This window comes from Triturus cristatus, chromosome 4_1, assembly GCF_964204655.1.
Source record: "Triturus cristatus chromosome 4_1, aTriCri1.1, whole genome shotgun sequence".
NCBI lineage: Eukaryota > Metazoa > Chordata > Amphibia > Caudata > Salamandridae > Triturus > Triturus cristatus.
In genome coordinates, this window is record NC_140585.1 from 1,237,236,200 (window position 1) to 1,237,263,617 (window position 27,418).

The window sequence follows — 27,418 nt, forward strand, 5'->3', positions numbered from 1 at the left end:
CTACACCTGCGTCCAGGGGATTAGACTCCGTCGCATACACCAACGGGACCATCTGCCCCATGCGGACCTGTATCGTTTGACTGTGCTATCCGCCCAATCCTTGGACATGGACGCTTCAGCTTTCTCAGAAAGGCCTGGGATCTTCCATTGCCTCCTGTAATCCGCCATGCCATGAGCCACAGTGAGTTCCCCTGAATCAGAGGATGGGGAACTCGATTGGGGCTCAGGAGGAGAGTTGGAAACCAGGGTTGTAGGATTGGAGAATCCCAGGAAAGTTCCAGTATCTCCAATGCGGGTGTGATCATTACCACTTATGCTCGTTGTCTCCTGATCTGAGCTGTCGCCCTTGTGATCATTTCAAAGGGGGAAACACGTGCCCCTTCTCCCGACTCCAGTCCTGGAGGAAGGTATCCGTAGCTACTGCCAAAGGGTCCGGTCTTCAGCTGAAAAAACATTGAAGTTGACGGTCCAGTCTCAAGGCAAAAGGGTCCATCGAAAAAGGACCCCAACGGTCGTTCAACATCACAAAGACCTCTGGGTCGAGCTTCCAGAGGCTGGAGTCCCTGAAGCTGCTTGATTGGAAGTCCACTATTTGGTTCTCTTTTCCGGGTAGGCACTCCGCTGTGACTTACACTTGGTGGTCCAGGCCGTATTGCCAGAAGCTGGTGGCCAAATCCAAGAGGGCTTTGGATCTCGTGCCCCCCAGATGGTTGATATAATGGACTGCCGAGATGTTGTCCATCTTTAAGAGGACAGAAGACTGGATGGAGTCTCTTGTCCTACAACGGACGGCGAAAGAACCTGCCAGGAGTTCTAAGCAGTTGATATGTAATCTTCGTTCTTGTAGAGACCACAACCCCCCCGTGGAAAACTCGCCACATCTGGCCCCCTAGCCTGCTCTGCTGGCGTTGGATTCTATCACCAGGTCTGGTGCGGACCCGAAGATTGCTTGGCCGTTCCAGATTACCATGTGCTCCAACCACCACTCAATGTCCTCCCGGGCCTCTTCGAACAGATTCACCTTGTGGGAGTAAAGACGACCCCTGCCTAAGTACGTTGGTTTGAGGCGTTGAAGCGCTCAATAGTGGAGAGGGCCTGGGAAGATGACCTGCATGGAGGCGGAGAGGAGACCCACTATCTGGGCCAATTGTCTGAGTGACACCTGAGGTTTGGCGAGAGAGTGCCTGAATTTGTGTCGAATCTTTGAAACCTTTCTGGTCAGAAGACTGAGTGGAGGAAGTAGTCTTATCACAAAGCTTAGAAATGTAAGTACCTGGGAAGGCGTAAGAATGGATTTTGTCTCGTTCACCGCAAACCGCAGGCCCTGGAGAAGGTCCACCGCCATCCGGAGGTGGCACAGAAGTTGATGGGGCCCTGTGTCCATGAGGAGGATATCATCCAGGTATACAATCATTTGTATACCTCGAGCTCTCACGAACTCCACCGCTGGCTTGAGGACCGTGGTGAAGCACCAAGGAGCTGAGGATAGGCCGAAGGGAAGGGCGGTAAATTAGTACGTCTGATTTTGCCAAATGAATTGGAGAAAGCGGCAGCGAGGTGTAAAGACTGGAATAACTAAGTAGGCGTCTTTTAAGTCCAGCCGTACCATCCAGTGTAGAGGGCGCAGCACATTCCTGAGGGGATCAATTCCTTCCGTTATGAAGTGGCGGTAAACCAGCCACTTGTTGAATATGCTGAGATTCATTACAGGTTGTTTGTCTACTAAAAAGGCGTTGCTGATGAACTCCTGGGGTTGAGGGGGCGATAGCACCTTTGACCAGAAGCGATGTTACTTCTGCGTCCACCAAGATGGCCTTTTGTTGAGAGAACTGGATAGGACTGGGTTTGTGTCTTGAAAGGGTTCGCCGACATAATCTGTGTGTGTTAGACCTGGCACATTGGCGTGAGTCTCCCTTCCATTTTTCGCTGTTGCCTCATACGTTTTTGCTGGTGTTAGTTGCTTAGGGCACTGTGCCACTGCTGTCCAGTGCCCCAGTCCAAGTGCTCCCTATTGTAAATTGATGTATAATTTGTGATTCAATGATTGGTTGGTTTGGGTTACCTGTCAGACCCTAGTACAGTGCACCAGGAGTGCCCAGGGCTTGTAATCCAAATACTGCTGGTGGGCTTGCAGCACTGGTTGTGCCACCCACAGAAGCAGCCTGTAAACATGTGTTTAAGGTCTGCCATTGCAGAGCCTGCATGCAGTCTGGTACTGTTATGCTGACTGGGCAAGTGCACCCACTTGCCAGTCCCTAAACCTTCCCCTTTCTTCATATCAGACACCCCTATGGTAGGCCCAAGGGCAGGGTGCATTGTAAGGATACGGTAGGACATGCCCTGGTGTGTGTGGCATGTTCTAATAGTGAATTACAGCCATTTTCGTTTTTCACTATTGCAAGGCTACCTGTTCTCCATAGGCCAGAATGGGCAGTTTGGTTATTACATCTCATAATCCTTACTGACTCAGAGAACATGGCAGAAATTCGAATTTAGTATGCCTCAACTCAGGATGATAAAATACAACTTTTAGTGAACTTGGTTTTAACATTCTGTGTTTGAAAATGCCACTTTTAGAAAGTAGGCATTTTCTTGTCTAACCATTCAAACCTGCCTCTGCTAGGCTGTGTGTATTCCTTTGTCTGGAGTTTGAGTGAAAGGGCTGGGGAATTCCAGGAGACAGGGTGAGGTGCCCCAGTGGTGAATAGAGAGATCTGTATCTATATGGGTGGGAGGAGTTGCACCTGTGACCTGAATAGGGCTGTGCCTGCCTTCCACAATGCTGGCTCCACCTCCTGGGGAGCAGCTGATGTCTCTGCCCTGCACAGTGAATGAAGAGAAGGAATCCTGTTAACAAAGTGCTCCAGGGCTGTACTTGCCTTCCACAATGCTGGCTCCACCTCCTGTGGGGCGTCTAATGTTTCTGCCCTGCACTGTGAAAGGAAAGGAGAAGCCTGGTAAACAGAGTGCTCAGGAACTGGTTTGGACTGGGCAAAGGCCCCTCTGCCTTCAGAGGACAAAGGATTTCTGGGTATAAATATTGGGACCCTGATCCCAAAAATTTAGATCACTTTGGGAAAACAAGAAGAACCTCTGCTGAGGAACCAGAAGAAGCTGAGGAGGAAACTATCCCTGAAACTGGGGGATTGGCCTGCAGTGGTCACCTTACTGCCAAAGAGAGGAGAAAGGAACTTTGTGTGTACTTTTGCTCAACTTGTGAAGGATCTCCAAGGGCTTGGGAAAGAGTTTGCCTCCTGCTGAAGTTTCAGGAACAACAGACTTCACCCCCCAGCTCCCCAGAGTTCTTTAGAAGTGCCTGCTGCTGTTGTTGGGCCTTCTGAGGGACTGCGTGTCGCAAGGAGCTGGAAGCGCGACACCAGAAGAAGCGTGCCGCCGTCGGAGCTGTTGTCGTCACATCTCGTAAAGTGTGTCGCCGCTACAGCATCGCATCGAGCGGAAGCGTCTCGCATCATCCAGGAAGTGTCTCCCAATGCCGAAGAAGCGTGTCGCCATCGGAGCTGACGCATTGCACCGCATCAAGAGAAGAGTCTCGCATCGAGGAAGAAGCGTGTCGCCATCGCAGCCATCGTATTGCACCGCATCAAGAAAAGTGCCTCGCATCCACGGAGAAGCATGCCGCTGCCAAGGCCGCTGTCGCATCACGTAAAGGGTGTCGCCACTGCAGCTGAAGCATCGACTCGAGTCTTCTCGCAACATCGGAGAAGCGTACCGCATCTGGAAGATCTTTACGTCTTTATTTCTTTGCTCCAAAAACTTCATCGCATCAACATCGTTTCAACACTTTCGTTGCCCTGCGTGTCGCATCTAAAAGGTACATTGACTTAAATTGTCGCATTTTAAGAACTTATGAGAACTAAGCAAAATTCTACTATCTAAAGTAACAGTATTGTGTGTTTTTGTCGTTTAATGGTCTTGTGGTAAATCTATATAAAGAATACTTATTTTTTATATAAAACCTGTGTGGTGTCCATTTGTAGTGTTGTCACTTGGTTACTGTATGTGTTCACAAATGCTTTACACACTGCCTCTGAGATAAGCCTGTCTGCTCGTGCCAAGCTACCAAGGAGATGAGCAGGGGTTATTTTAGGAGTGTACCCCGTTACCCTGACTAGAGGAGAGGGTCCCTATTTATCACAAGTGCATACCTGTGCCAACTAGAGACCACCAAGTCTACCAATGTGGAACCCTCCAAACCGTTTGAAGAACCCATGAGTCCCCTGTGATGAAAGTCCAGGCCTGGAGAAAAATTCCCCTGCCTCCCCTTACGCAGAAAGATGGGAGAACACTGACCGGGACTCGAGGAGAATGCTGATCCATGATATCCTCTGCCACACCGGCCTCTTGTGGGATAGAAATTCCTGAGTCATGATTGGTCCTGGTATTGACCCTTTCTGGAGCCCTGTCCCCTTTTGGGGAGTTGATTAGAAGGGTGGTCGGTTGAGCGGGCCCGACCTCGACCGGCCCGCGTAAAACTCAGGGAAAAAACCTTTTGAATAGGTGAGTGCGCTTTATGCTTTATCAAGGGAGGTAAAGGTATTTACGAATTTACCTAACTCCTTGACAAATGCCTCTCCAAAGAGCCCTCCTTGTGCCACAGCCCCTGCGTCTGAATCAGCGAGATCCCCTAACTTGGGGTCTTACCTTAATGAGAAGGGAGCGGCGAGGCTCCGGGAGCGGCACAGTTGGCGTTGCCCAAGAATACAATGGTCCTTTGTGCCCTCCCCGAAAGGGACTCTGGGGAAATCAAGGAACCTGTTAGTTTGGCTTCCTCTGCCATGTCCAAAATTTTGGTGAGGGGCCTCAAAATGTCCAGAAATTTGTCCTGGCATGCCCTCCAGGACCTAGCAGTTCCCTTCTTCGGGTCCTTCATGAACTTTTGTAGAGAGGTGGCCTTGCGTGTATCTATCTCGGGTGTGAGGGCCACCTTACCCTCCAGAGACAGCCGGGGACTCTGCTCTAAGGCAGTTATGGGCTCTTTTTTCAAAGGCTTGCGAATACGCAATGCCACTTAATTGGCGACTTCGTACGACAGGGCCCATTCTGAGGAGCGAGGGTGGATAATGTCATCGGGAACTAGCATGTCAGAGACATCGTGGGATGTCGGAGGGAAGCCACGGTCGGGAAGGGCCTGGTGCTGTGTCCGCGTCCCCTGTGTCGTTGGAGGGGGTAGCGTTGTCTGGGGCTGGGAAAACCTCCCCTGTAGGTGGCAGGGTTGGTTTAGTGGCTAGAAAGGCCAGTTTGAGCCTGTCAAAGGCGTTCAGATCAACTTCCATATTGCAGGTGAGCTTGGTCGAGGGAGGGGCACGGTCCGATGGTGGAGAAATCTCTGGGGTCCCAGACTGGGGGGACAGGCGCTGTGGGAAGGGTAGTCAGTCTGCCAAAGCCTGATCAATTTTTCGGGTCAGTCTGTCCTCTATAGGAGTCATGGCCTCCCCCACAGCTCTATAGCCTATGTGTAGAAAGACCACACATAGCCTAGGTGTGGTCTGTCTAACTATTCAATGATAAAAAGAAACCCTCAGGGACAGAGAGAGTCACCTTAGATGGAAGCTGGAAGAGCTCAGAGCTGCAGAAGAGTGTAAAAACTGAAAAAGAGGGGGTTCCCTTTACAGCTCCAGCATCCTCCCATTAATGGCGATACAGGGGGAAGAGACATTAAGGGTGTCATTGTCATCATTCTAGATAATCCCGTCAATCACTAGAGAATAGGTAGACGTTGAGACCTTCGGCACCGACATGCTAACCATCAAAAGAGTCGACGGCAACTCCATTGCATAAGGTACTGTCTTCAACTCTCTTGGTTCTATTGCCAACAACATAGACTCCATTGACTTCAAAAACACAGCCATCAACATGAACTCTGGCAGCTGAGCAAGCCATGACCTTAACACTTACCAGACCAATAGAATGGGAGGGAGCACACTGCCTCTCATCCCAGCACAGTTCACCCCATTGCATTCTGGTAAATGCAGTCCGCTTACTTCAAAGTTGCTGTAGTTTTTCACTAAAGTTGGTGGAGATAGTGCTATCTCTAGAGACAGTGTTTCTGGGGTTAGCCTTCCATCAGTAGAGAGCAGAAGTAGTAGAGAGTAAAGAAAAGTCCTCCGGGTTTGCTGGAAATGCTTCCCATGTCTTCACAGGTCACATTAACATCTACTCTCTACTGATGCAGTGTTCTCCCTCCTCCCCTGCGTTTAAAAGGCTCCTGTGAGGTGACGAGCTCACATGGGGGGGGGGGGGGGGGGAGGGGAGGGGTGTGTGTGTGTGTGTGTGTGTGTGTGTGTGTGTGTGTATAGATAGATCGTTAGTTAGTTCTGGGGTTCCGGCATGAGACTGGACTATTCTGCATTCATAATTTCAGTGAGAATACCAACAATGCAGAACTAGGATCACACGTATAACATTTCCCTAATGTTTTAAAGCAAAGTTCTTAAGTCCTTAAACATTGTATTTAGAAAATGAGAAATCTGAAATAATTTTCCAAGAAAGGTAGTGCCTCCTCTTCACATTTATTACAGAGTACCATTTTTGTATTTATTATCCTTTTCTTTATGAGGAGAAAGTTGCATTCATCTCATTTTAAATGCAGGTCCTGCCCTAAATTATTCTCTGCCTAATCGATTTATTCTATGTGTTTTCTTATGTCTTTGCTGTTTTTTGTAGAGCAGTCTCCTGAGTGGCGATATGTTTCCTGGTATGAGCATGATACATTCTGCGGCAAGCAGGAAGATGAGCATGCTGAACGCTCGGCTGAGCAACCATTCTGGGAGGCGAGATGGTAGCAACTTCCCATTGAGTCTGAGTTATGCACCACGGGTAGGAGAGGGTTTAGATTATGCATTCTATCTTTTTGTCTCCTGTCCTCCTGTTGAAAAAATGTAAATAACATTTGTGACCCCTGTCCATAGTAAGCTTTTGAATTAAAACACTTAAATCTGCTTATAGCCCCTATTCACAGCCGAAGCAAACACCTCAGACTGTACAAAGCTATATTTTGCCCCCAGCTAGAGGCTATGTTTTTGTATGTTTGCGTTCCTTTATTAACCAGGATTTATTCTAATGCAAAATGCGCATTCTTGAGAATGGGGGGGGGTCTCTTTTTTTTTTTTTTTTTTGTAAATCTGTTTATTGCATTTTTGGAGACTATTGGGTCACTTTACAGTACTTCACATACTTAATAGAACAAGTGAGAAAGATAAATATCACTTCTGGGTGTAATAAAAACAATACTGTGAATGATTTTTTTTTTTTTTTTAAAAACCTTTATTGTTCAGTGTCATCATCCTATAGCGTACATTCACCATCCTAAGTGTCGAGTCAATTAGACAATAGGTATATGCGTCCAGACAGTATGACACAGCCATTCAGCCGGCAACCCGGGGGTCCGGCGGCGCTATACACGTTTGCATTATTACAGTCATTAGGTGTGTATTTTGATTAATCGGCAGGTCTATGTTGTTTTTTTGGTGTTTTGTTGTGGTGTTCCTTATTCGTAGTGTCAGCAACAAAGATGGCGCTATATACCAGCCCGCACCGCGGTCGCCACCCAGGCCCCTATCTAGAGTTGTGCAGGTCATCGCGGTTAACCTCAAGCGGAAGGGCCTCTGGTCAGCTCAGCATTAGCGTCATTCTCGCAATGCGGGCCGGAGCGCGACAACAGTGTTTCGGTATAGCTCACTGAGGCATAGAAGCTAACGCTTAAGTCCGGTGGATCCAATCTGCAGCTTCGCAATTCGAGTCCATGTGTGGGCTACTCGGCGCGCATCCGTCTCCCCCGCGCAACGCCCTTAGAGCCGCTGTTTGTCGGGGCACGTCCAGTATTCAACGCAATGTGCCCCTGGCAAGGCCTTTCTGCACGTTCTGGACGTACCCGTCCCTGGTAGGGTACGCATGTCATCGCTGCTCCGCTGCCAGTGAACAGGGTACGCTAATTAGGGTAGCGCTTCGGGGGTGCCGGACGGCGCATCCATCGTCTGCTATCTGTGATTAGGTAGAAATCCGGTCAGGGAACGTGACCATTAAACAAACTGTTCCCTACGCATATGTGGCGGTAGGGGGAGTAGGGGTTAGGGTCATAAAGTCAGGTGGGATCAAGGGGGAGAGGGGGGGGAGTGGAGATCATCCTGCGTGTGAGCGGGGGGGCCAGCAGTTATCGGGCGGGGCACAGCGGGTCTGCGCGGTGCACGTGGGAAGCAGCGGCCGGGGGTGGGGGGAAGGGCCCCCCAGGTAGATTGGGATCTCAAAGCGTCAACGTCCACACTTATGTTATTGGCGCGCAGGGTGCTCCGCTGCGGTGAAGAGGGAATGGCAGGGTGGGGCGAAGTGGTCGTGTCTTCTCGTCTGGGTCCTCAGCCAGGCATTATGCGCATTGCTACAGATCTTGGCAGCAGCGTTCACTGGGTGCGCGCGATATCTGTACAGTGATAGATCCCTGGCGGCTGGCCCATTTGGGGCGGGAGTAGGGGCCACCAGAGGCGAGCGGGGGTGGGGGGGGCGGGAGCAAGCTCCGTCGAAGTTGTAGTGCTGTCGCTGCCAATCAGCAAGAGATCGGCAGACTCCAGAGACTCAGGTTACCCCTCGATCCTGGCAGGCCTCCTGAAATGCTTTGAGGAGGTTATCCCAAGGCTGGGCGATGGGGAACTTCAGGAGCCCCGCGGTTTCCTCGCGAAGGAGCACCGCACTCTCCGCTTGCGCCCAGTTAACGAAGGAGGCTTTCCAATGTCTAACGTGTGGGGGGGCCGTGGCCTTCCAGTGTTTGGTGAGCAAGCGCTTGGCCGTTATAAGGCCCATGTCCCAGAAGCGTGCCTGCACTTTGTTGTTTTTTGTGCGCTTATACAATCCTAAGATGCATGCTTCCCATGTGTGCGGTAGTTGCCCGTCAGTGTCGCGCGCGAGTAGTGTCAATACATCGCCCCAATACACCTGTACATCAGGGCAGTGCCACAACATAACAATACTGTGAATGATGAACGCTATTTTGTTTCAAAGTATGTGATTATGCTATCCTCCAGTGAGTCCCCTTCCAGAATATGGATGTTAATTCTCCAGCAGATGCTGCATCGTAACTAAGAAATGCTTTCTTAGTTGCTAGAAGAGCTTGATCGTAGATCCATGCTAATCTGACTGCTGGTCGCTCCAGAAATATTTCAGACAATTTAAAGGCTATAAGTAGAGTTTGTTTTCCCATATAAATCATGCCAGACTTCTCTGCCATGTCCAGTAAGCAGGATCACGGAGTCTGCTTGGTTGACTTTATTCAATCTGGGGAATGGTAGGATGGTGTAGAGCTGAACTTGTACTCTTCTTTCATAAGCAGTTCCACCAGTGCAAGGGTCTTCAAACTGGGGGATGGGGTCCCCCCTAGGGAGGCCTCAAGTGATCCCGGGGTGGGGGGGGGGAGAAGTTTGGGGGGGCGGGTCTCCGGTCTTTGTTTTCAGCAGAAAAAAATTAATCTGCTCTGTAATGAGCCATCACTAACATCTTTTGTTATTTATATCCTGGCTTGGAGAAGGTGTCAAAAGGTAGTATTTTTGGCAATCATGTATTTGATTGCATTTTTAAAACGTTAACAGAACTGCAGTGTTTAAATAAGTCTAGACATAGCTAAATATTGGCAGTCTATTGGAATAATTGTGTAATATTTTGAGGGTGGGGCTGGGTGGGTGAACAGCATTAAAACGCTTGAAGACCACTGCACCAGAGTCATCGGGGACCCCACTATACTTCTGTCACCGAGAATAAAGGATGAATACCACAAAAAACGTTCTTAGTTTGTGATGTTTAACTATTAGCAACACTCCTCTCGCTCAGACTGTCATGCATTTTTCGGCCAGATTGAAGCAAAAGTTATACTCCGTTAGCTGGAGTCGTTAGAGCCCAAAGATCTGTTCCTCTGATAAATGTCTAGAAGACATTGGAGCCTAGTTGTAAGGCATCTGGCTTCAACTTAATGGAACTTTGAGGTAATTGTTAGGCACTAAGCTACTCCTCAAGATGACAATTCAAAAATGTATGCTTGACTTTTTGCTGCTTTAAAAGTCACGTGGACTTTATGGTGGACAAATATAAGATTTTATGGCATAAGGTACATCTCCATGTACCTATTTTGTCCATGGAAAATATTCATCTCACTGATCAGGTTGTTATGCTTTGTGCAACAGATTTAATCAGTTCTAAATACAGAACGCAAGCTAATCACCAGTTTGGAAGAAGGGATCATGTTTATAGCCTACGTAAACAAGAGAGCTGTAGTCTATTTTATTCAGTTTAGACGGCCATGACCTCTCTTCACTGCATTTGGTTCTGAAAACATAAAATTATAATGTATGTTTATAGTAGTGATGATTGACGGGATGAAATACTTTGATGGAAATTTGTAACAGCATACCAAACACGTTTATTGTCCTTTTAGCTGAATTACTTAATTCTTTGTTTTCTGCTTTGAACTGAACAATTGAAAGGTGCTGTCACAGTAAATGATTGTTTCTTTTTAAGGGAGAGAAAGGTAATTAGGGATTGACAAGTGTGCTGTGATAATCGCACTGAGTGCAACCAACTGTGAGGGCAGTGAAAAAAAAAGTTGTGGATGGATGTCAAACCATAGTGCCAAGGCATGAATAATGATGTGGCTTAAATTTGTTTTAACAAAAACATGACTAGCGAGCTTTGGTTGGCATTGGTGGCTCCCAGGATATCGAAATCTCATAGTGTCAGATACTTTGGAATGAAGAACAAACCCATTTCAGGGCAACGTTTCATTTTAATGGCTAAGGAGCTAACTGCCTGTTATGATCTAAGCAACAATCGGTTCTGTCCGGTCAAACAATTTCTTTGTGGTATTCAATGCTAATAAACAAGAGCAATTACAGCTTGAACAAAAACAAAAAGACAAATTTGTGTCATTTTTGGAGAAACCAATATTTTACTTCATATTTGAAAACTCATTGAGGTCAAGAATTACCACGACATTAGAGAAAAGAGAGGCTGTCCGATAATTCAATTAAACAAGTATTGGCATAGCCAATAGGTCTCGCTTTGGGACCTTATAAGTATTTAGTTTTGCAGCACAATATCCTTGGTGCAACGACATCAGCTGTTGCATGGCTAAACCTTGTACCTTTTAAGTGTTTAGCCATGCAACAGTTGATGTTGTTGCACCAAGGATATTGTGCTGGATAACTAAACACTTAATGTCCCAAAGGCGAGACCTATTGGCTATGCCAATGCTTGTTTAGTGATGTTGTGCACCATGGATAAAGAGGAACACCCCATTAAAAAAAAAAGATGCTATTATGCAGTCACAGCAGCTGTGTCATTTTGTAGGTAAAAGCACAAAGCATGAACGCACCTACAGCGTGCATGTGAAGTTTTCTTTTTTTTTTTATTTACTGATCCAAGTTGTACTGGTAAATAAAGCAGTGCCAAAGCGCTTTTTTTTTTTTAAGGGTGGTGGAGGGAAGTAACGAAAGCAGGGCTCAGAAGCAACACGGAGAGTACTGGTGCGAGAAAGATTACAGAGGATGGAGTATGTGTGTGCGAGAGAGCGTGCATGTGTGCCTGTGTGTGTATGAGAAAGAGAGAGCGTGCATGTGTTAGTGCATGCATGTGTGAGAGAGGGAGAGAGAGCTTGTGTGCGTGAAAGAGAGAGTTGTAGGCAGAGCGGGTATATCCAATCAATGAGAGGAAAGGTGCCCCACGGCACTGGTTCTCATGCAATCTTTTCGTGTTTTTAGGTATTTCAAATGCTGTGTTTTCGGTTCTCTGTAATATACACACGAGGGACAAGCGGGGAGCGTGGAGTAGAGCAGGAAAAGGTGTGAGGGAACGCACACCCACCACCCTAGCCTTTCACAACCGCACCCACTGCTGACTCTGCAGCTGCAGGAGAATCATTAACAGGCACCAGCCCTGAGCAGCTGGAATGAATGATGCACCACCACTGCTGGAGACTTGACAGGGAGCAGAGGCCTGCCTGCTGTCAAGCCATGGCCATATTGAAAGCAGTGAGCACCAATGAATGCCTTACCGTGCATAGCAGAAGTCAAAAGTGCTTCGGTACTGCACACTGCCGCCACCAGTGCTGGAGTCTTGAAAGGGAGCAAAGGGGTCCTTGTATCATACCACAGTCAAGCTAAAAGCACCAGTGAAGGTCTTACTGTAACTACTCCCACCACGCCACCAGTGCTGGAGGCCTGGCAGGGAGCAAGGGGTCCTTGTATCATAATAAAAGCACCAATGAATAACTTACCGTGCGTAGCAGGAATCAATGGTGCTTCGGCACTACACACCAAAGAAAGAGAGAGAATGCATGTGTGCGTGAGTGTGCGCGAGAGAGAAAGAGTGTGGGTGTGTGTGTGAGAGGGAGAGAGAGCGTGCATGTGTGCGTGCATGCGTGTGAGAGCGAGAGTGCGCATGTGTCCATGCGTGGGGGTTGTGTGAGAGAGAGAGAGAGTGCATGTGTTTGTGTGTGAGTGCGAGAGAGCGTGCATGTGTGTGTGTGAGAAAGAGAGAGCATGCATGTGTGCGTGCCTTGTGTGAGAGAGAGGGGGGGAGAGAGAGAGAGAAAGCGTGTGTGTGTGTGTGTGTGTGTGAGAGAGGGAGAGAGCTTGTGTGTGAAAGAGAGAGAGTTGATGCTGCATGGCAGCGCATGTTGGGGATCCCACAGCAACCCTCGAACCCCTGTAGGCATGTGTTTTGTGGAAAACCTGAATATGACTCCAACTCTAGGTTTGTAGGCGTGTATAGGGCACCCTGCCGTCCCAGAACAGTAGACTGGGTGTTAACTCTGCTAATTACAAACACAATTAATACAATGCACACGTTGAAGCACGGAGGTTTCGAATCGGATGAAGGACTACGTTGGTTTTGATTAGATGAATTGGGTGGCTCTGTATCATAGGTTATTAGACTTGGATTCCTGTACTGGCTTGATGTATTGAACTTTTATGAAGCTTATTTGTTACGCATGATTTAATTACGGGATGTAAATATGCACACTAATTACATTCTTAATTTTAGTAATATTAAACTGTTTAGCACATTGGGGGTTGTCATGGCTTGACAAAGGGATTGGTTTCCGAGAAGAATCTTTATTATTGCATAATATCAATGTTTATTATTGCATAATATCACTGAATTACACAACCGGTACCTGCAAGCCTTTAAATACAGGAGATGCCGTTGCTATTTAAGGCCACGGGGTGGCAGTGGTAGTCTCTCGAGTGATGCACGTGCGGCCGTCACGTGATGTGAAAGTAATCGCGATCAAGCGCGCGGCGAGCGATGCGATTAATGAGCATGAGGAATGCCATATGGCGCCTCTGCTCAAGCGCGCGCACATGCACTGCAAGCTGTAGCCGGCGGTAGCATTTTTTGAAGCCCTTTCTTAAAGTCTCGCCAGACCAGCGCAAGCTCTAGGTCAGGCGAGACCTAAAAACAGCGCATGTGGACGTGATTATAGTGAAACAGTGAGTGAAGTGACGTAGTGACAGAATATGTGTGTTCTAAAACGAGCTGAAAAAATACCATACATATATTTACACAGAGAAATATTGGAGACAAGGTCCAATAAGACATCAGATAGTGACAGTCACCCTGGCTTGGTAAATTAATTACATAAATTGGTATGCTAGGGGACCTGATGAATGGACAAGACTGTCGACGTTCCGACCCTGACAACCAGCATAAAATAACGATGTCAATACGAGTCTTCTTCAGGACAAAGATATGAGGTGGACAGCCGATACTTCAAAATCTTTTAGGGTGCACGTAGAACTCTCCCTCAAGGCCTTGGGGTGAGTACACCTGGTGTTCAATCCAATGATGGTTGGGCTGACTCATTTGCCTGATGCTGAAGTTTAGGTTGTTCCTGGCGCACAGGGGTCTCGGCCAGGTTGATTAATTTAGAGACATGGGTGAGCATTCAACCAAATAATGATCGTGAAACTTGACTTCTTTGTACTAAGAATAGCAGAGGCGATTGGACGTATTAATCGGACCAAGCGCTGATTCGATTTGAATCAAAGCAATATCTGCCATCCGGCCAGCACTGCAAAGCCTTTATGAATCTTTGATTCAAATCGAAGCAGAGCTTGGTCCGATTAATATGTCCAATCGCCTCTGCTATTCTTAGTACAAAGAAGTCCAGTTTCACGAGCATTATTTGGGTGAATGCTCACCCCTGTCTCTAAATTAATCAACCTGGCCGAGACCCTGTGCGCCAGGAACAACCTAAACTTCAGCATCAGGCAACTGATTCAGCCCAACCACCATTGGATTGAACCCCAGGTGTACTCGCCCCAAGGCCTTGGGGGAAAGTTCTACGTGCGCCCTAAAAGATTTTGAAGTATCGGCTGTCCACCTCATATCTTTGTCCTGAAGAAGACCCGTATTTACATTAATTTATGCTGGTTGTCAGGGTCAAAACGTCGATGGTCTTGTTGTCCATTCATCAGGTCCCCTAGCATACCAATTTATGTAATTAATTTACCAAGCCAGGGTGACTGTCACTATCTGATGTCTTATAGAACCTTGTCTCTAATATTTCTCTGTGTAAATATATGTATGGTATTTTGTCACCTCGTTGTATAATACACATATTCTGTCACTACGTCACCACTCACTTTCACTTTAATCCCGTCCACATGCGCCGTTTTTTTTAAATTGAATTATTGGACAGCCTCTTTTCTCTAATGTGGTAATTCTTGACCTCAATGAGTTTGCAACTATTAAGTAAAATATTGTTTTCTATAAGAATGAGACAAATTTGTCTTTGTGTTCAAGCTGTTCATGCATATTTAATCACTCTTGTTTATTAAGCATTGAATACCACAAAGAAATTGTCTGACCCGACAGAACCGATTGTTGCTGATATCATATGTACCCAGGTTCTGAGCGACACTGGGTTACCCCATTGCTTTGTATATTGCCTGTTAAGATCAACATTAAAAAAGTGCAAATACCTTATTGTTTTTGGTATATTGCAAAATGTATGCCATTGCAGTGGGGTTGTTTAGTTGTGCAGCTTAGCTACTTTGCATGTTGTGTTAGGATCATCGGGGCATTAGCTTTCTATCTTTCTGAGTGGTGCTACTTCTCCCATAAGGAGATTCTGTTCTTTAAAATGCATTGTACTGGCTGGTTGTACATTTAGTTTGGAAGCCTCTGCTTAAACTCGAGGAGCGTCTAATCTATAAATGAATATGTCAGTACTGTCTAATCCCTCTCACAAAAGTGTCACCTGCACACGATCATGAGGTAGAGGTAGAAAATACTGTGCTAATGCCCTCTCTTGTCCTTTCACCTCATCCTCACACTGTATGAAGGAATAATTTGTAATCCTTTGTGTAGACAGACTTAACGAGAAGCGTCTCCTTGGGGCACCAGTGTTGAGAGAGAAGAGAAGGAGATGAAAGAGGACAAGATGTGAGTGGGAGGAAGAGAAGTATGGCGTGAGAGGAAAGAGGGTAGAATCAAAGACGAGTCAAAAAGCAATAACCAAACTAAATGTACAACCAGCTAGTCCAATGCATTTTAAAGAACAGAATCTCCTTATGGGGAACTAGCACCACTCAGAAAGATAGAAAGTAAAACAGTGATTGTCTTTTGAAGCAGAATCACATCTATAAATATGGATGTGATTCTGCTTCAAAAGACAATCTGTCATTTTACTGGACGCCACCTCTGGAAAGATACCAAGGACCGATTGGTTATTAAGCGTATGATTCCCCCATCAGTCTTCATTTAGCAGATTTGATGCATACATGGGTTGTATTGGGGGCAGGCACTCGCATTAATTATTAAAACAACCATTGGAAATGCAATGGATTTGCATTTGCTTATGTTATTAGAGTTGTAAATGACAATGTATTTTACCCATGCGTTTTGGAGTGTATGTTGTATGTTGTGTGTAGTGGAATTATGTCGGTTGGATTGGAATTGCTAGTTGTGGAATTGTGTGGTGTGGAGTAGGTTTGTGTAGTGGAATTATGTGGCATGGTGTGAAGTGGAAATATGTGTATAGTAATTATGTGTTATTGAGTGTACTGGAATTATGTGCAGTTGAATTGTGTAATATGGAGTGTAATTATGTGGAATGGTTTTTTGTATTGTGGAGTGGTATGTAGTGAAGTTTGTGGTGTGCTTGAATTTTATGGCATAATGTTAAGTTCTGTGGTGTGGATTGGGTGTATGTGATGTGTTGTGTAATTGTGCTTTTGCGTTGAATTACAGGTTTGAGTAGCGACATAGGCAAAAGGTGCCACCTATCAGAGTAGAGAAGGTATTGCAAGAGTTGCCACAGAAAGAACTAGTAAGATGGATCCACCTACCAGAGAAAAGAAGCTATTGCAAGAAGGCTGCCACAGAAAGGGTGGTTGGTGCCTGTGGAGATTCACAAGCAGGATCATTAAAAGCCAGAATTAAAACCTGCAGCAAAATGGTATAGCTTGCAAATCAAATAGCATCTACATGGTAGCCCTCTGCATTCCAAGTTACACACTAAAGGCTCGTGGGGCTGTGGTACATGTGTCAAAAGGGTTAGAAGCAATAAACCTCTGCTACCACTGATGAAAAATAACAGTGCATTAAATGGACTAGTCCTGTGGCAACAAACTGGCGATTGGGGACAGTGGGAAGAGGCATGTGTAGACAATATTGCAATCATTAAACGAGTACTTATCAGGATTCCTGATCATTGAGTTAAGGTGAAGAAAGTGTGCGTCACACCCAAGAACTGAAACTAAAGTCAGGAGGGTGGGACAACAGAAACATAACAAGTGCATTCATTAACACGTCAGTGGCAAGTACTTAACTTATAGACTATTGTGCATAATGGCAAAGGCTTAATGACATGAAACTGTGTGGCGGTTCCATCTCTTAACGTAGAAGGCGCTAGAACATGTGTCCTTGGTTTTTCTTACATTAACTGCTCTGCCTTTCATGTATGGAAATAAAGACTCCCAGCACTCTCAAACTAATAGCTGTGAGTGGGTACTGACCTTATTGTGTATGATTACTCTATTTTCATAATGTATCCGACTTCTAAACCCACTACTGCTGCTTCTATAATTTGGGAGTAATATGTTTTTGGGATTTGCGTTCAATAGTACCTGCTGTCCTTCGACAGCAACGATAGATGGCACTACTCACACCCAACATTGCCGTATGACCAAGAAAAAGAGTTGCACAATACTCAAGAATATAAACATTGCAAATGGTGACAGTTTCTGGCGTACATTACCCATTGTGAGGTGTACCTTTGCCGTTTTAACAGTGAGTGTTAACATAGAACTGAAGAGTAATCAGTTGATCGACCAGGGAAGGACAAACCGCTGAGTTTATACAATCGGAATAGAATGTGAATTAAGTAAACCTACATTTCTACAGAAAATGCATTAAAACGCTGGCTTACAGGACTGTAGGAAAATCCAGAAAGGCAGAAAATCTGTGGTTTACATATTTCAATCCCAACCTGTGAACGATCGCAACTGCTTACTCCCGAAACAGAAGTGAAACCAGAAAGCCTGGGGTGATCTCCACTTTCCTGCTCGACCAACACTGTGTGATATTATGCAAATATTTTATTTCACTGAGCCACCTTTTACTTCATCCCATATGAGAGCAACTTCATATATGTGACTTTAGTGATTGCGCTGCACAAAAACTATTGTATTCTATGTATGCCTATGATGCGCAATGTATAATAGGAATTTAGGACAGGCATTTGGCTTACATGACAACTGATGTGCCTGTTAGTTTACTAATGTGTATCATAAAGGAGAGCGATCAAGTTGAGGACGTTGGGAGCTGGGATCCGTTCATTATTTGTGATAAGAAAGTACCCCCAAGGCCTTCAATCTAATCTTTCCTTAGTTGAAGAAACCAGTGTATTGTTTCTCCGAACGGCAATAAAATGACTTATTCTTACTTATTCTTCAATGGTGTACACTAAGCTATATCACGCCAAAAGGACTAATCATATTTTTAAGGGAATAAACAAGGAGTCCTGTTTATCAATTGGTTGCTTTCTTTAACACTTGTACACAAAACAGACATTGTACATGTAACAATTTTCACACATTTAGAAAAGTATACGTTTGTGAGCACATTAAGGACAAAACATGTACAAACCAAGACCAATGCACCACATTAGGTAATTGAACCTATAAAGGGCGCACTTATGAGCGTGGCCAGGAGCTATCATTAAATGTATAATCTGTGCATTAAGTTGTTTATTACCGGTGATGACATTTATGATCTCATCTGTATATAGATCTGTGCTCTGATCACCATTAGAATAGGGCCAAGCAGTACCTGTTGGACTGCACACAAGAGGGTAGATTTGTCATTTTGTATGTTTCTTCTTACATGTTTAACAATCAATTCTTTTTATATGTCCAATGACTAATGTGATGCATTGTTCTTGGTTTGTCCTTAATTAATGTGCTCACATATGTATACTTTTCGAAATGTATGAAAATTGTTATATGTTTAATGTCTATTTTGTTTATAAGTGTTAAAGAAAGCAACCAATTGAGGAACAGGACTCCTTGTTAATTCTCTTAAATTTAGGAATAATCTTTTTGACGTGATATCTCAGTGTACACCATTGAAGAATATCTTAAGAATAAGTCATTTTATTGACGTTTGGAGAAACAATACACTGGAAAGATCAGGTTGATGGTCTTAGTTCACTAATGGGATTGTTGTAAGGGGGAGGACCGGAATGTTTCCAAAGAGTGCATGTTAAAAAACTAGCATTTTTAATAAAAGCCACTGAATACAGCGAAATAATCGGATTTTCTAACGTAAAATGCTTTGGCGTGTTTAAAGATTAAAAAATATACTTTTTTGAATTTTGAAGAGACTACATCATGTGTGTTGCACGATTTACATTGCATTGTATTTTAATTGGATTTATATCGTTTTTTACTACCCCTGACCAGGCGTTGAATGGCTTTACAGCTTCACAGAGAATAAATATGCTCGTATAAACTTATGTCTAGAGACAGCAGCCAAACTAAGAGCGGTGAAAAAGTTGCTGAAAAGCAAATGTGGGTTGGCGGTTTTGAATTGGCATATTTGTTGTAGAGCTATGGTCCTTCCTGTGCGAAGTATTTTACCCATACATTGTGGAACGTGAGGCAGAACCTTGCACAATGTTTGGATGTGAAAATTGGAATATTGATGCTGCCAGTTATCGTTACATCTCACATAAAAACTTAACTAATGGGCAGTAAAAACAGAGTAACCAGTTCTCAAGCTTTATACAAAGGAAAGTAACTGGAAAATGTGTACATTAATGGGAATTCCATTTTAGTGGTGGGTTGTGTTTGATTTTGTTTTCTACATTGTATGAGCGACCCCTCTAATAAATGTGACGCTTGATAGAAAGTTGTTTAATTTCAAGCTGTGTGAAATAAATTACATCCTATTAACTTAAAGGTTAAATAATGAAGACATTGTCTACTCAATTTGCACGAAAAGTTTGTATGTGGGTAGTCTAAGCACTAATAGGATAGTGTACAGAAACAAATAAAGGACTACACGCACCAGAGCGCCAAGAAAGCTTTAGAAATTTCCAAAGAGGACCGGATACTCCTGGCTGATCTCAGACTAGCAACAGTGGTGGTGATTCATAAAGCGGGGAAACCCCCGGATGCTAAATGTAGACACCAAGCTCCTAGCCACCATTCTGGCGACATGTCTTTTATCTGTTATTACCTTGCTGGTACACGAAGATCAGTCTGGCTTCATGCTGAAAAAGGCCACACGTTATAATTTACGGCGCGTGGCCAACTGGATGGATGTGGTTAGAGATCGGGAGGAGGCTCCTAGCGTTTGACACCATCCACTGGCCTTTTATGAGACACACCCTAGAGAAATTTTGATTTGGCCTGGGATTGGGTGGTGCTTCTCTATAATGATCTGGCGGCCAGGGTCCGCGTCAGTGGAATTCTTTCTGAGGCCTGGCCGGTCCAGTGGGGGACTAGGCAGGGATTCCCAATTTTCCCTCTTTTTTGGAGCCCCTGCCCAGTTGTCATCAGGGCCTTCCCGGGGCTGGGTGGTTTTGTAGACAAGTCCCGATTTAATAGATGAAGAACGCATATCTTTATATGAGGACGACCTTTTATTATATGTGACAAACCCGGCAGTGACACTCCCTCTAATCCTACGGCTCGTTGAGGACCATGGGTGCCATGCGGGGTATAGGATTAACTGGACTAAATCTACCTTATGCCCGGGGGGGGGGGGGGGGGGGTGCCGCAGTGGATTCCTAGCTGCCTGCGTTGGTCAACAGAGGGATTTACTTATCATGGTCTATACATCACTACGGATGTGACTACTAGCCTAGTTCGTAACATTAAGCGGGTCTTCCTAAATTTTCAAGAGGATGTTAAGAGATGGAGGAGACTTCCCTTGACCATTATGGGAAGGTCTGTCATGTATAAAATGGTAACGCTCCTGCAGTTGCTCTATTACAGAACACCTATGTTAAGATTCCAGACACGATGTTTAACAATATCGACAGTGATTTGCGTCTACTCCTATGGTATGGGGCTCATCCGCGCATCGCACTCCCAACATTGCAGAGGAATCCGTACAATGGGGGTCTGGCTTTGCCAGACATTAGACTGCATTATAGAGCGGCACACCTTATTGCAATTAACTAATGGATCCACGCACCAGGGGACCACCGGACCGATCGGCCTGAAAGGTAACAGTTTAGAGACCTTACTTATCTTCATTATATATACGGCGGTAAGGGGTGTAGTGGATTGCTCCAAGTGACCCAAAGGATGCTGGAGGCATGGAAGAGGGGCGAGCGACAAATGCAGTGGGATCACTAATGTACTAGAGAAACCCCATTGTGGGAGGGGGACTAGGCTGAAAGAGATTAGGAAACTATGTGGTTTAAGGCATTGGGATCTGATAGGTATTTCTAAAATAGGTGATGTCCTGGATCATGGTGTGTTGGCATCCTTCAGTACCCTCCAAGCCAGATGACAACTTCAAGACACTCCGACATATGCATACATCTGGTTGAGACATGTGTAGCGTCCAGAGGAGCTTGATGGGCAGGCACTACCGGAATATGCCCCGCTGGAGGGTTGCCTCCTTCAGGAGGAAATCCCGACTAAGGCTATTTCGTTTACCTACAGAACACTACTTAATAATATGGCCGATAAATTAGACCCACTCCGAGCAAAATGTGGAAGGACCACGGGGGTGATGGACGATATATATTGGGAGGCTGCCCTCATGCATCCCCGAGAAGTGGCAATCAAATTGAGGTTGCGTCTCCTTCAATATGAAATATTACACCACACTTATTTTGATCGAGCCAAATTACATACAATAGGGGAGCTGAGAGCCTTCGCTGCCACACGGAACATGGGACGTTTATACACACCCTATGGGAGTGCAACGAGATACAGATATATTGGGGAAAGATTGTGAGGGAGCTTAATAGTGTCCTGGAGGTCCACATAGAATTGGAGCCTTAATGAATGGAGAACTAGTCTTGACTTATACATGATTGCGGAACACGTGACATATAAAGCCCGGGGTTGTCCCAGGAAGTTCCGGAAAATATGGGCCCCCTGGATTAAATACTATGGTGTGGAGGTGGAGAGAGTCACAGAGGGTAGAAGTCCTCTGTCCGGAAGACCGGGGACAGAGCCTTGAACAATGTACTGTTTGTTTTCTATTGTTTACAATCATGAGAAATGTAAAAGTGATCTTGGTTCCTTTTGCGCCCAGGATGCTGCAACCCATTTATGGACTCATCCAGATAGCCAGCTGGTGTTTATAACTGCCCTACACTGCCAATATGGAACGCCCTATACTGTGTATTCATGCTTTGTTTGATGTTTTGTTTTATTATGCAAAACGAAATAAAAATATTCACAAAAAAAAGAATGCTTTAGGAATGAGCTACTGACGCCTGAGGGTACAATTTGAGACGTGGACTGCTGCAGATCTACGTTATGAATCTGTACAGATGCTACAGATGTGGTGCTGCCAGTGCTTAGAAGCAAGGAGTGGCGCGGTGGTCAATGGAGGAGTAGTGGAAGCTGATGGATGGTGTTGCTCTAAGTAGCTGAAATGTAGATGCATTTCTACTCTTCCTACCATCGAAGACTGAAAAGTTAGGCACCACCTGCTCTCAAGTTCCACATGTCCACACATGAGGGTCTCATCCAGCATGTGTTTTTTTTTAATTTGCTTTCTAGGTCTTGTGTTGTTTTAATAAAATCAGTTCTACGGATTCCAGAATGCAAGCCAGGAATCTGGACAGGATGAGTGGTTTGTCTGTCGGGGTGGGTGCCTGTGAAGACTTTATAACAAGCGTCTCCCAGAAGAGATGTAAATGACGTGTACAGAAATGATAGAGAAGTGGCGAAAACCAGATATGTACTGTTAAGATTTTTGATTGAAATGATAACATTTGAATGTTGCAGAGATGTGCATGGGGTACTTCTCAATACTTTGAGATTCATAGGTTCTTGTAACGCAGATTTCTAGTTTTATTTGGAGTTCATTGATGTGTCTCATGAAGCATTTTTCAGCATGGTAGACCCTCCCATTTATCTTGCAATGTACCATACAAGCGGCTGCTACCTTACAGAGCCAACAACAGGGGGCAGTATAGAGCACCATGTTCCAGCTGATAGATGACAATACAGTCAATTGTCTTGGGTGAAGATGTGAATTGAAGGCAAAATGTATCCACAAGAGTATTGCTAGTTTCAGGAGGTAATCCTTCTGGAAAGAGTGGTGTATCCCGGTTTTTGGTATATTGTCATCATAGTGACTAGAAAGCTGTTTGGGTTCGTATTACATCAGGCTGCCACACATTCGAAGGTACAGTCTTTGTGGACGCACTCAGCATGTTCATTCTGTGCCATGAACAAGGGGTAGTCTTGCTCATTTGTTATTCTGGGGGGATGCACCATATCAAAGACCGGGACATAGCTAACTATAAACCATGATTTATGTAACCTGACTACCAGAAGTTGGGTGTCAACGAAAAGGTCATTAATCCTCCTCTAACCAAGACTCGCTTTTATGGAGCTCAATTGCTGCCCTGATCTTTCTTTGCGTGAACCAATACACATCTCTAGGCTAAAATAAACCTACTTCCTCACACTACCTAACTGCTTCATACAAGTGATTCTCATCAGCATCTCTTCTTCAACAAAAACATTTAAATCGTGTTCATGACCTGTTCTCTGGGTCTTGTGTTGTTACAATAAAATCAACTACGGATCCTGGAATTCAAGGCAGGAATCTGGACGGTGTGAGTGATTCCACCCTGGGCATGTGGGGGTGGGCCTGCGAAGACTTTATAACAAGCGTCACCCAGAAGAAAAGTCAAATCTCCACAAAGGTGTACAGCCTGCACCATAAATGCTACATGTATTCATGGCACAACACAGGCGAGTAATAAGGCCAGAAAGATTTAAAAGATGTCACAAGGGACAGGCGGCAGACCCCCCCCCCCCCCAACCCCCTAGACTTTTAAGACGTTGCACGGAGCCAAGAAGCAACTAGGCAAATGAAAACATTCAAGAAGGGATGTTTTGTGGAGCGTGGTATCATAGTACTCTGTGATCGGATGAACGGGCATATAAGAACCACTGCACCCAGCATGTTTTCACTTCATTTTTCTCTTCACGCTTTGCATCGGTTTTCTAGAGGTGGTGCCTCCGTTCAGAAGCTCTTGGTTGTGTGTTTCGTAAAATGATTTCCTTGTTCGTGACCTAGAAAGTTGCTCTTTGCCACAAGATCCCTAATAATGAGCTGGTTCATTAACAAGCAGAGTGCATGGCTGAGCCTGAACAGCTTCAGAAACAATGTGACTCCCATGTGCCCCACCCATGAAGCACAGGTCCGCTCAAGCAGGCAGCAGATCCCTAGGGTGCCTGACCAGGAGGAAGAGGACCGGCAGATGTAGTTAAAACCGCACTGGGGGACACGTCTGACATTTGATCTTCCCATGAACAGCAAATGCCACGAGATAAGAATGACGGCACTATTTACAAAAAAGCAAGAGGAATGAAAATACGGAGCGCTCCCTTGTGTGAACTGCTCTTAGACACGTTTAAAAAAAAGTTCCTTGAGCAGTTGCTATAATAGTACATGTTAAATGATACATGTAACGGGGGCAGTCCTCATGGGAGGTTACAAAAAGATGGGTGGTGCTTCAAGCCCATATCTAGACACACCATGTCTCGAAGGCGAGACCTAAAAAGGCATTATTGGACAGTATGAGATTTAACTTAACAAGTAATAGGAGAAGCTTTTACTGAGGGTTTTGCAGAAGCTGGCTCTTGGTGGAAATAATTCTGGTGACCTGTGTGTGAGATGCTGGCACTGGTGGTAAGATAGATAAGAAGCTCGCACTCTTGGACTGTGTGAGGAGACTGCACTGGTGGCAGTGTAAGTAGCTGTTTCTAGTGAGCAGTATGAGAAGCTGACAGCTCCATAGGGAGCTTGAATTTGATTCTGGTATTTAAAATAAATAAATAAATAAATAAATAGGCTTGTCAGATGCCAACAACACAAACCTGTACCACAGATTAACACGTTTTGGCATAGCCATTAGGTCTCGCCTTTGGTGGCCCTTTAAGTGTATAGCCATGCAGTGCTAAGTCCTGGCTTACTCTTGAAATTGTGAGCAAGTCTGTAATACTATAAGAGTAAGACCCAGCGGTATCTGGTAATCATGCATTAGTGTTTGAATATAGGACTGCATGTACGAGTGAGTTTACATGCAGCTATTTGATGGCAGTTCTTAGCTCAATATGCTAGATTACTATTGTAAATTATAAACTTCACTGTAACAAAAGCAGTAACCCACAGAACTATGCTTATGAAATACACTTGAGTGGTACACATTCTTTGGAGCAGTCATATTAACCCTTCTGCAAGTACCTTAGCTGAGTCAAAACTGCCACTAGACAAAACTCCAGCAGGAACATTAATCACCAAATATATTTTGACAATTTTATTTTCGCAGACAACTGCTGTATGTATACAAGGAACCCTGCAGCGGGTGGTTTTAAAATTATACTGTATTTCAAAACACAGAGAGGTTATCCCCCAACAAAACTGGCCCCCAATAACAAAACCACCTTGCCCCCACCCTTACTGCCTCCTGGAAAAATGCCCAATGCTCAGTACGACCTTGGGCGCAAACTTGGGAATTCCATTCAAGAAGCGTAACAAGAAATTACAGAAATAATGCTAGATTACATCCACGTAAACAAAATTTGAGCCATGCCTACTATTAACTATCATTGGCCCTCTTACAGTTATTGTAGTACAGCTAATGCTGAAATATATTAATACCGTTTTGTGACACCCCTATAAAAAATGATAAAACACTACTGTACAATTTCTTTTTCAAGAAAAATTTTTAGGAGAAAAATTGAAATTGTTTCTTAGTTATAACAAATCTTGTATTTTAGTTGTTAGAGAAGACCACCTGACAAGAGGGGCTACACTGTGAGCACCATGGTGGTTAAAAGATTATTAAAAGCAATTTAAATTGAATACAAACATAGTAACACTTGGGAATAGGTAACCAGGAGATTGAGAAAAAAAACGGGATTTTTAATTTCCCTTCTAAATAACACTAGAAATAGGGGATTTTTTTTTACATTTTTGTTAAAGATAACATTTGTAATTTACCCACTTAGGTCGTACTGCTGGTGGGTATGTTCACTTACTGGTTCTTATGTAGCACACACTTCCGTAGTCCTGCGGAGCTAAACTCCCCGTAAAGAAAGGTGTTAAATACCGTTTTCCTCCAACACTGGAAGGATGAAATGCGGGGTTGATCCAAATGGCATCTCAAGCTAATGGTTACATGGACACCCAAATAACCTATACATTAATCTGCAAGGCTGTTTTATCTGTTTTTTTGATTGAATTTGCTTTAATATCTTAAAACCTAAATACCTATTAAAAAAGATGGTGTCACTTTTGCTTGGGTTCTTTCCCTGAAATACACAAGAATATGGAATAAAAGCGTGACTGTTGCTTAGGTCAGCAATCTGCTCAGGATCACAAGTAGGGCTCTGCAATCTGTACCGTTCCTGCATGAGGGTCTTGGGGTGCAGCTTAAAACCCAGGGTCTAAACGCTGCCGAGGATAGGGACAAGGGTTGGCGCAGGGGGCGACCAGCCGCGCACCCACATTACTTTCATAAACTGGAGAGTGACGAGAGACTGCAGCAGAGCCACAAAAATAGCTCACCCAGGAGCGCCATCCTGATGTACCCTCTTGGTTATACTGGAATATTCACAAACAAGCATGGCCTGAGATGACACACTTTTGACCTCACTGGTGAGCTCCGATACTGTGGGGGCAATTTGTAAAAAATGTATGTCCCAAAAACAAATAAATAAAAAATGTGTTAACACGGATAAGAGAGCTCAGCATCTCCCGTTGTGCGGATGCATTGCGGGAGATGTAAAAATTAAGTTATGTTCAGAAACCAACAGGAATTTTAAACACGAGCACTCTCCTTCGTGGCCAAAAACAAATGTTAAAAGAAAGTGCACCGCAAGTAAGAGACATGGCCTGAAGCGAAATGACCCTTGTAACAAGGCCAGTCACCATGGGCATTCAAGCACACCAAAAGGAGGAACAAATGGCACCAATGCACCCCACAAAAGAAAGACCGCTCGACAGGCACAGGAAGCAACCTATGAATGGCGGTGGACATGGCCAAACTCCGCAGATTGAATACAGCATGCCTCGCGGAGTAGCACATGAGCCCTGGCTCGACTCGGCCTAAAACAAGATGTCATTTCTACTTTTCATCATTTTGATGGAAACCTAATTAGTTTTGTTCACAGTGCTTTAAAACGAGTGTGAGGGAAAATGTGTTAATGTTAGGAACACGGTCACGTCTTTTGCATCATGTTCTTTTTATGTTTGAAAAATGAAGGGAACATGCAGACTGCTTTTCGCTGATGCCATTATTTCTTTAATGTGTGATTCTCGTTAATATTCATTAACAATAAAGTATCTTTAGGCATTTTTGGTATCTTACAGTTTAAGGGTTCTTAAAATATTGACGTTTTCATTTTTGAAAATAATTTAGTAATTAAAATATGTACATATGCGGCATATGTTTTTTAATAGACCTCTACAATAAATTAGTCCTATTCAATTATGTTTGGATGAAGTTGCTCTAAAAAGGAATTTTAAAAGTCAAAGACTGGAACGGTTCTTAAAAGCTTCACTGTTATCATGTAATAAAACAGGCACTGCCAGTTCAATGGTTCTAGAAACTGCACTGTCCCATAATGCTCTGCAAGGTGAGTGAGGCAGTGTGTTCCCTACCTTTTAAATTGCTCTGATCTATAGAGTTCCTTTATGG

The 27,418-nt window shown here is 44.6% G+C and overlaps 1 protein-coding gene across 5 annotated transcripts in view; it reads left to right on the forward strand.

Annotated features, from left to right (window-relative positions):
- ZNF740 (zinc finger protein 740) overlaps positions 1-27,418 on the forward strand; it is a 240,497-nt gene that overhangs the window by 10,928 nt on the left and 202,151 nt on the right. For 3 of the 5 annotated variants that reach the window (XM_085654652.1, XM_085654653.1, XM_085654651.1), the window contains exon 3: positions 6,685-6,837. In XM_085654652.1, coding sequence (XP_085510778.1) covers positions 6,685-6,837 — 153 coding nt within the window. The remainder of the gene's footprint in view (positions 1-6,684; positions 6,838-27,418) is intronic. The other 2 variants (XM_085654655.1, XM_085654654.1) reach the window with 1 other exon arrangement.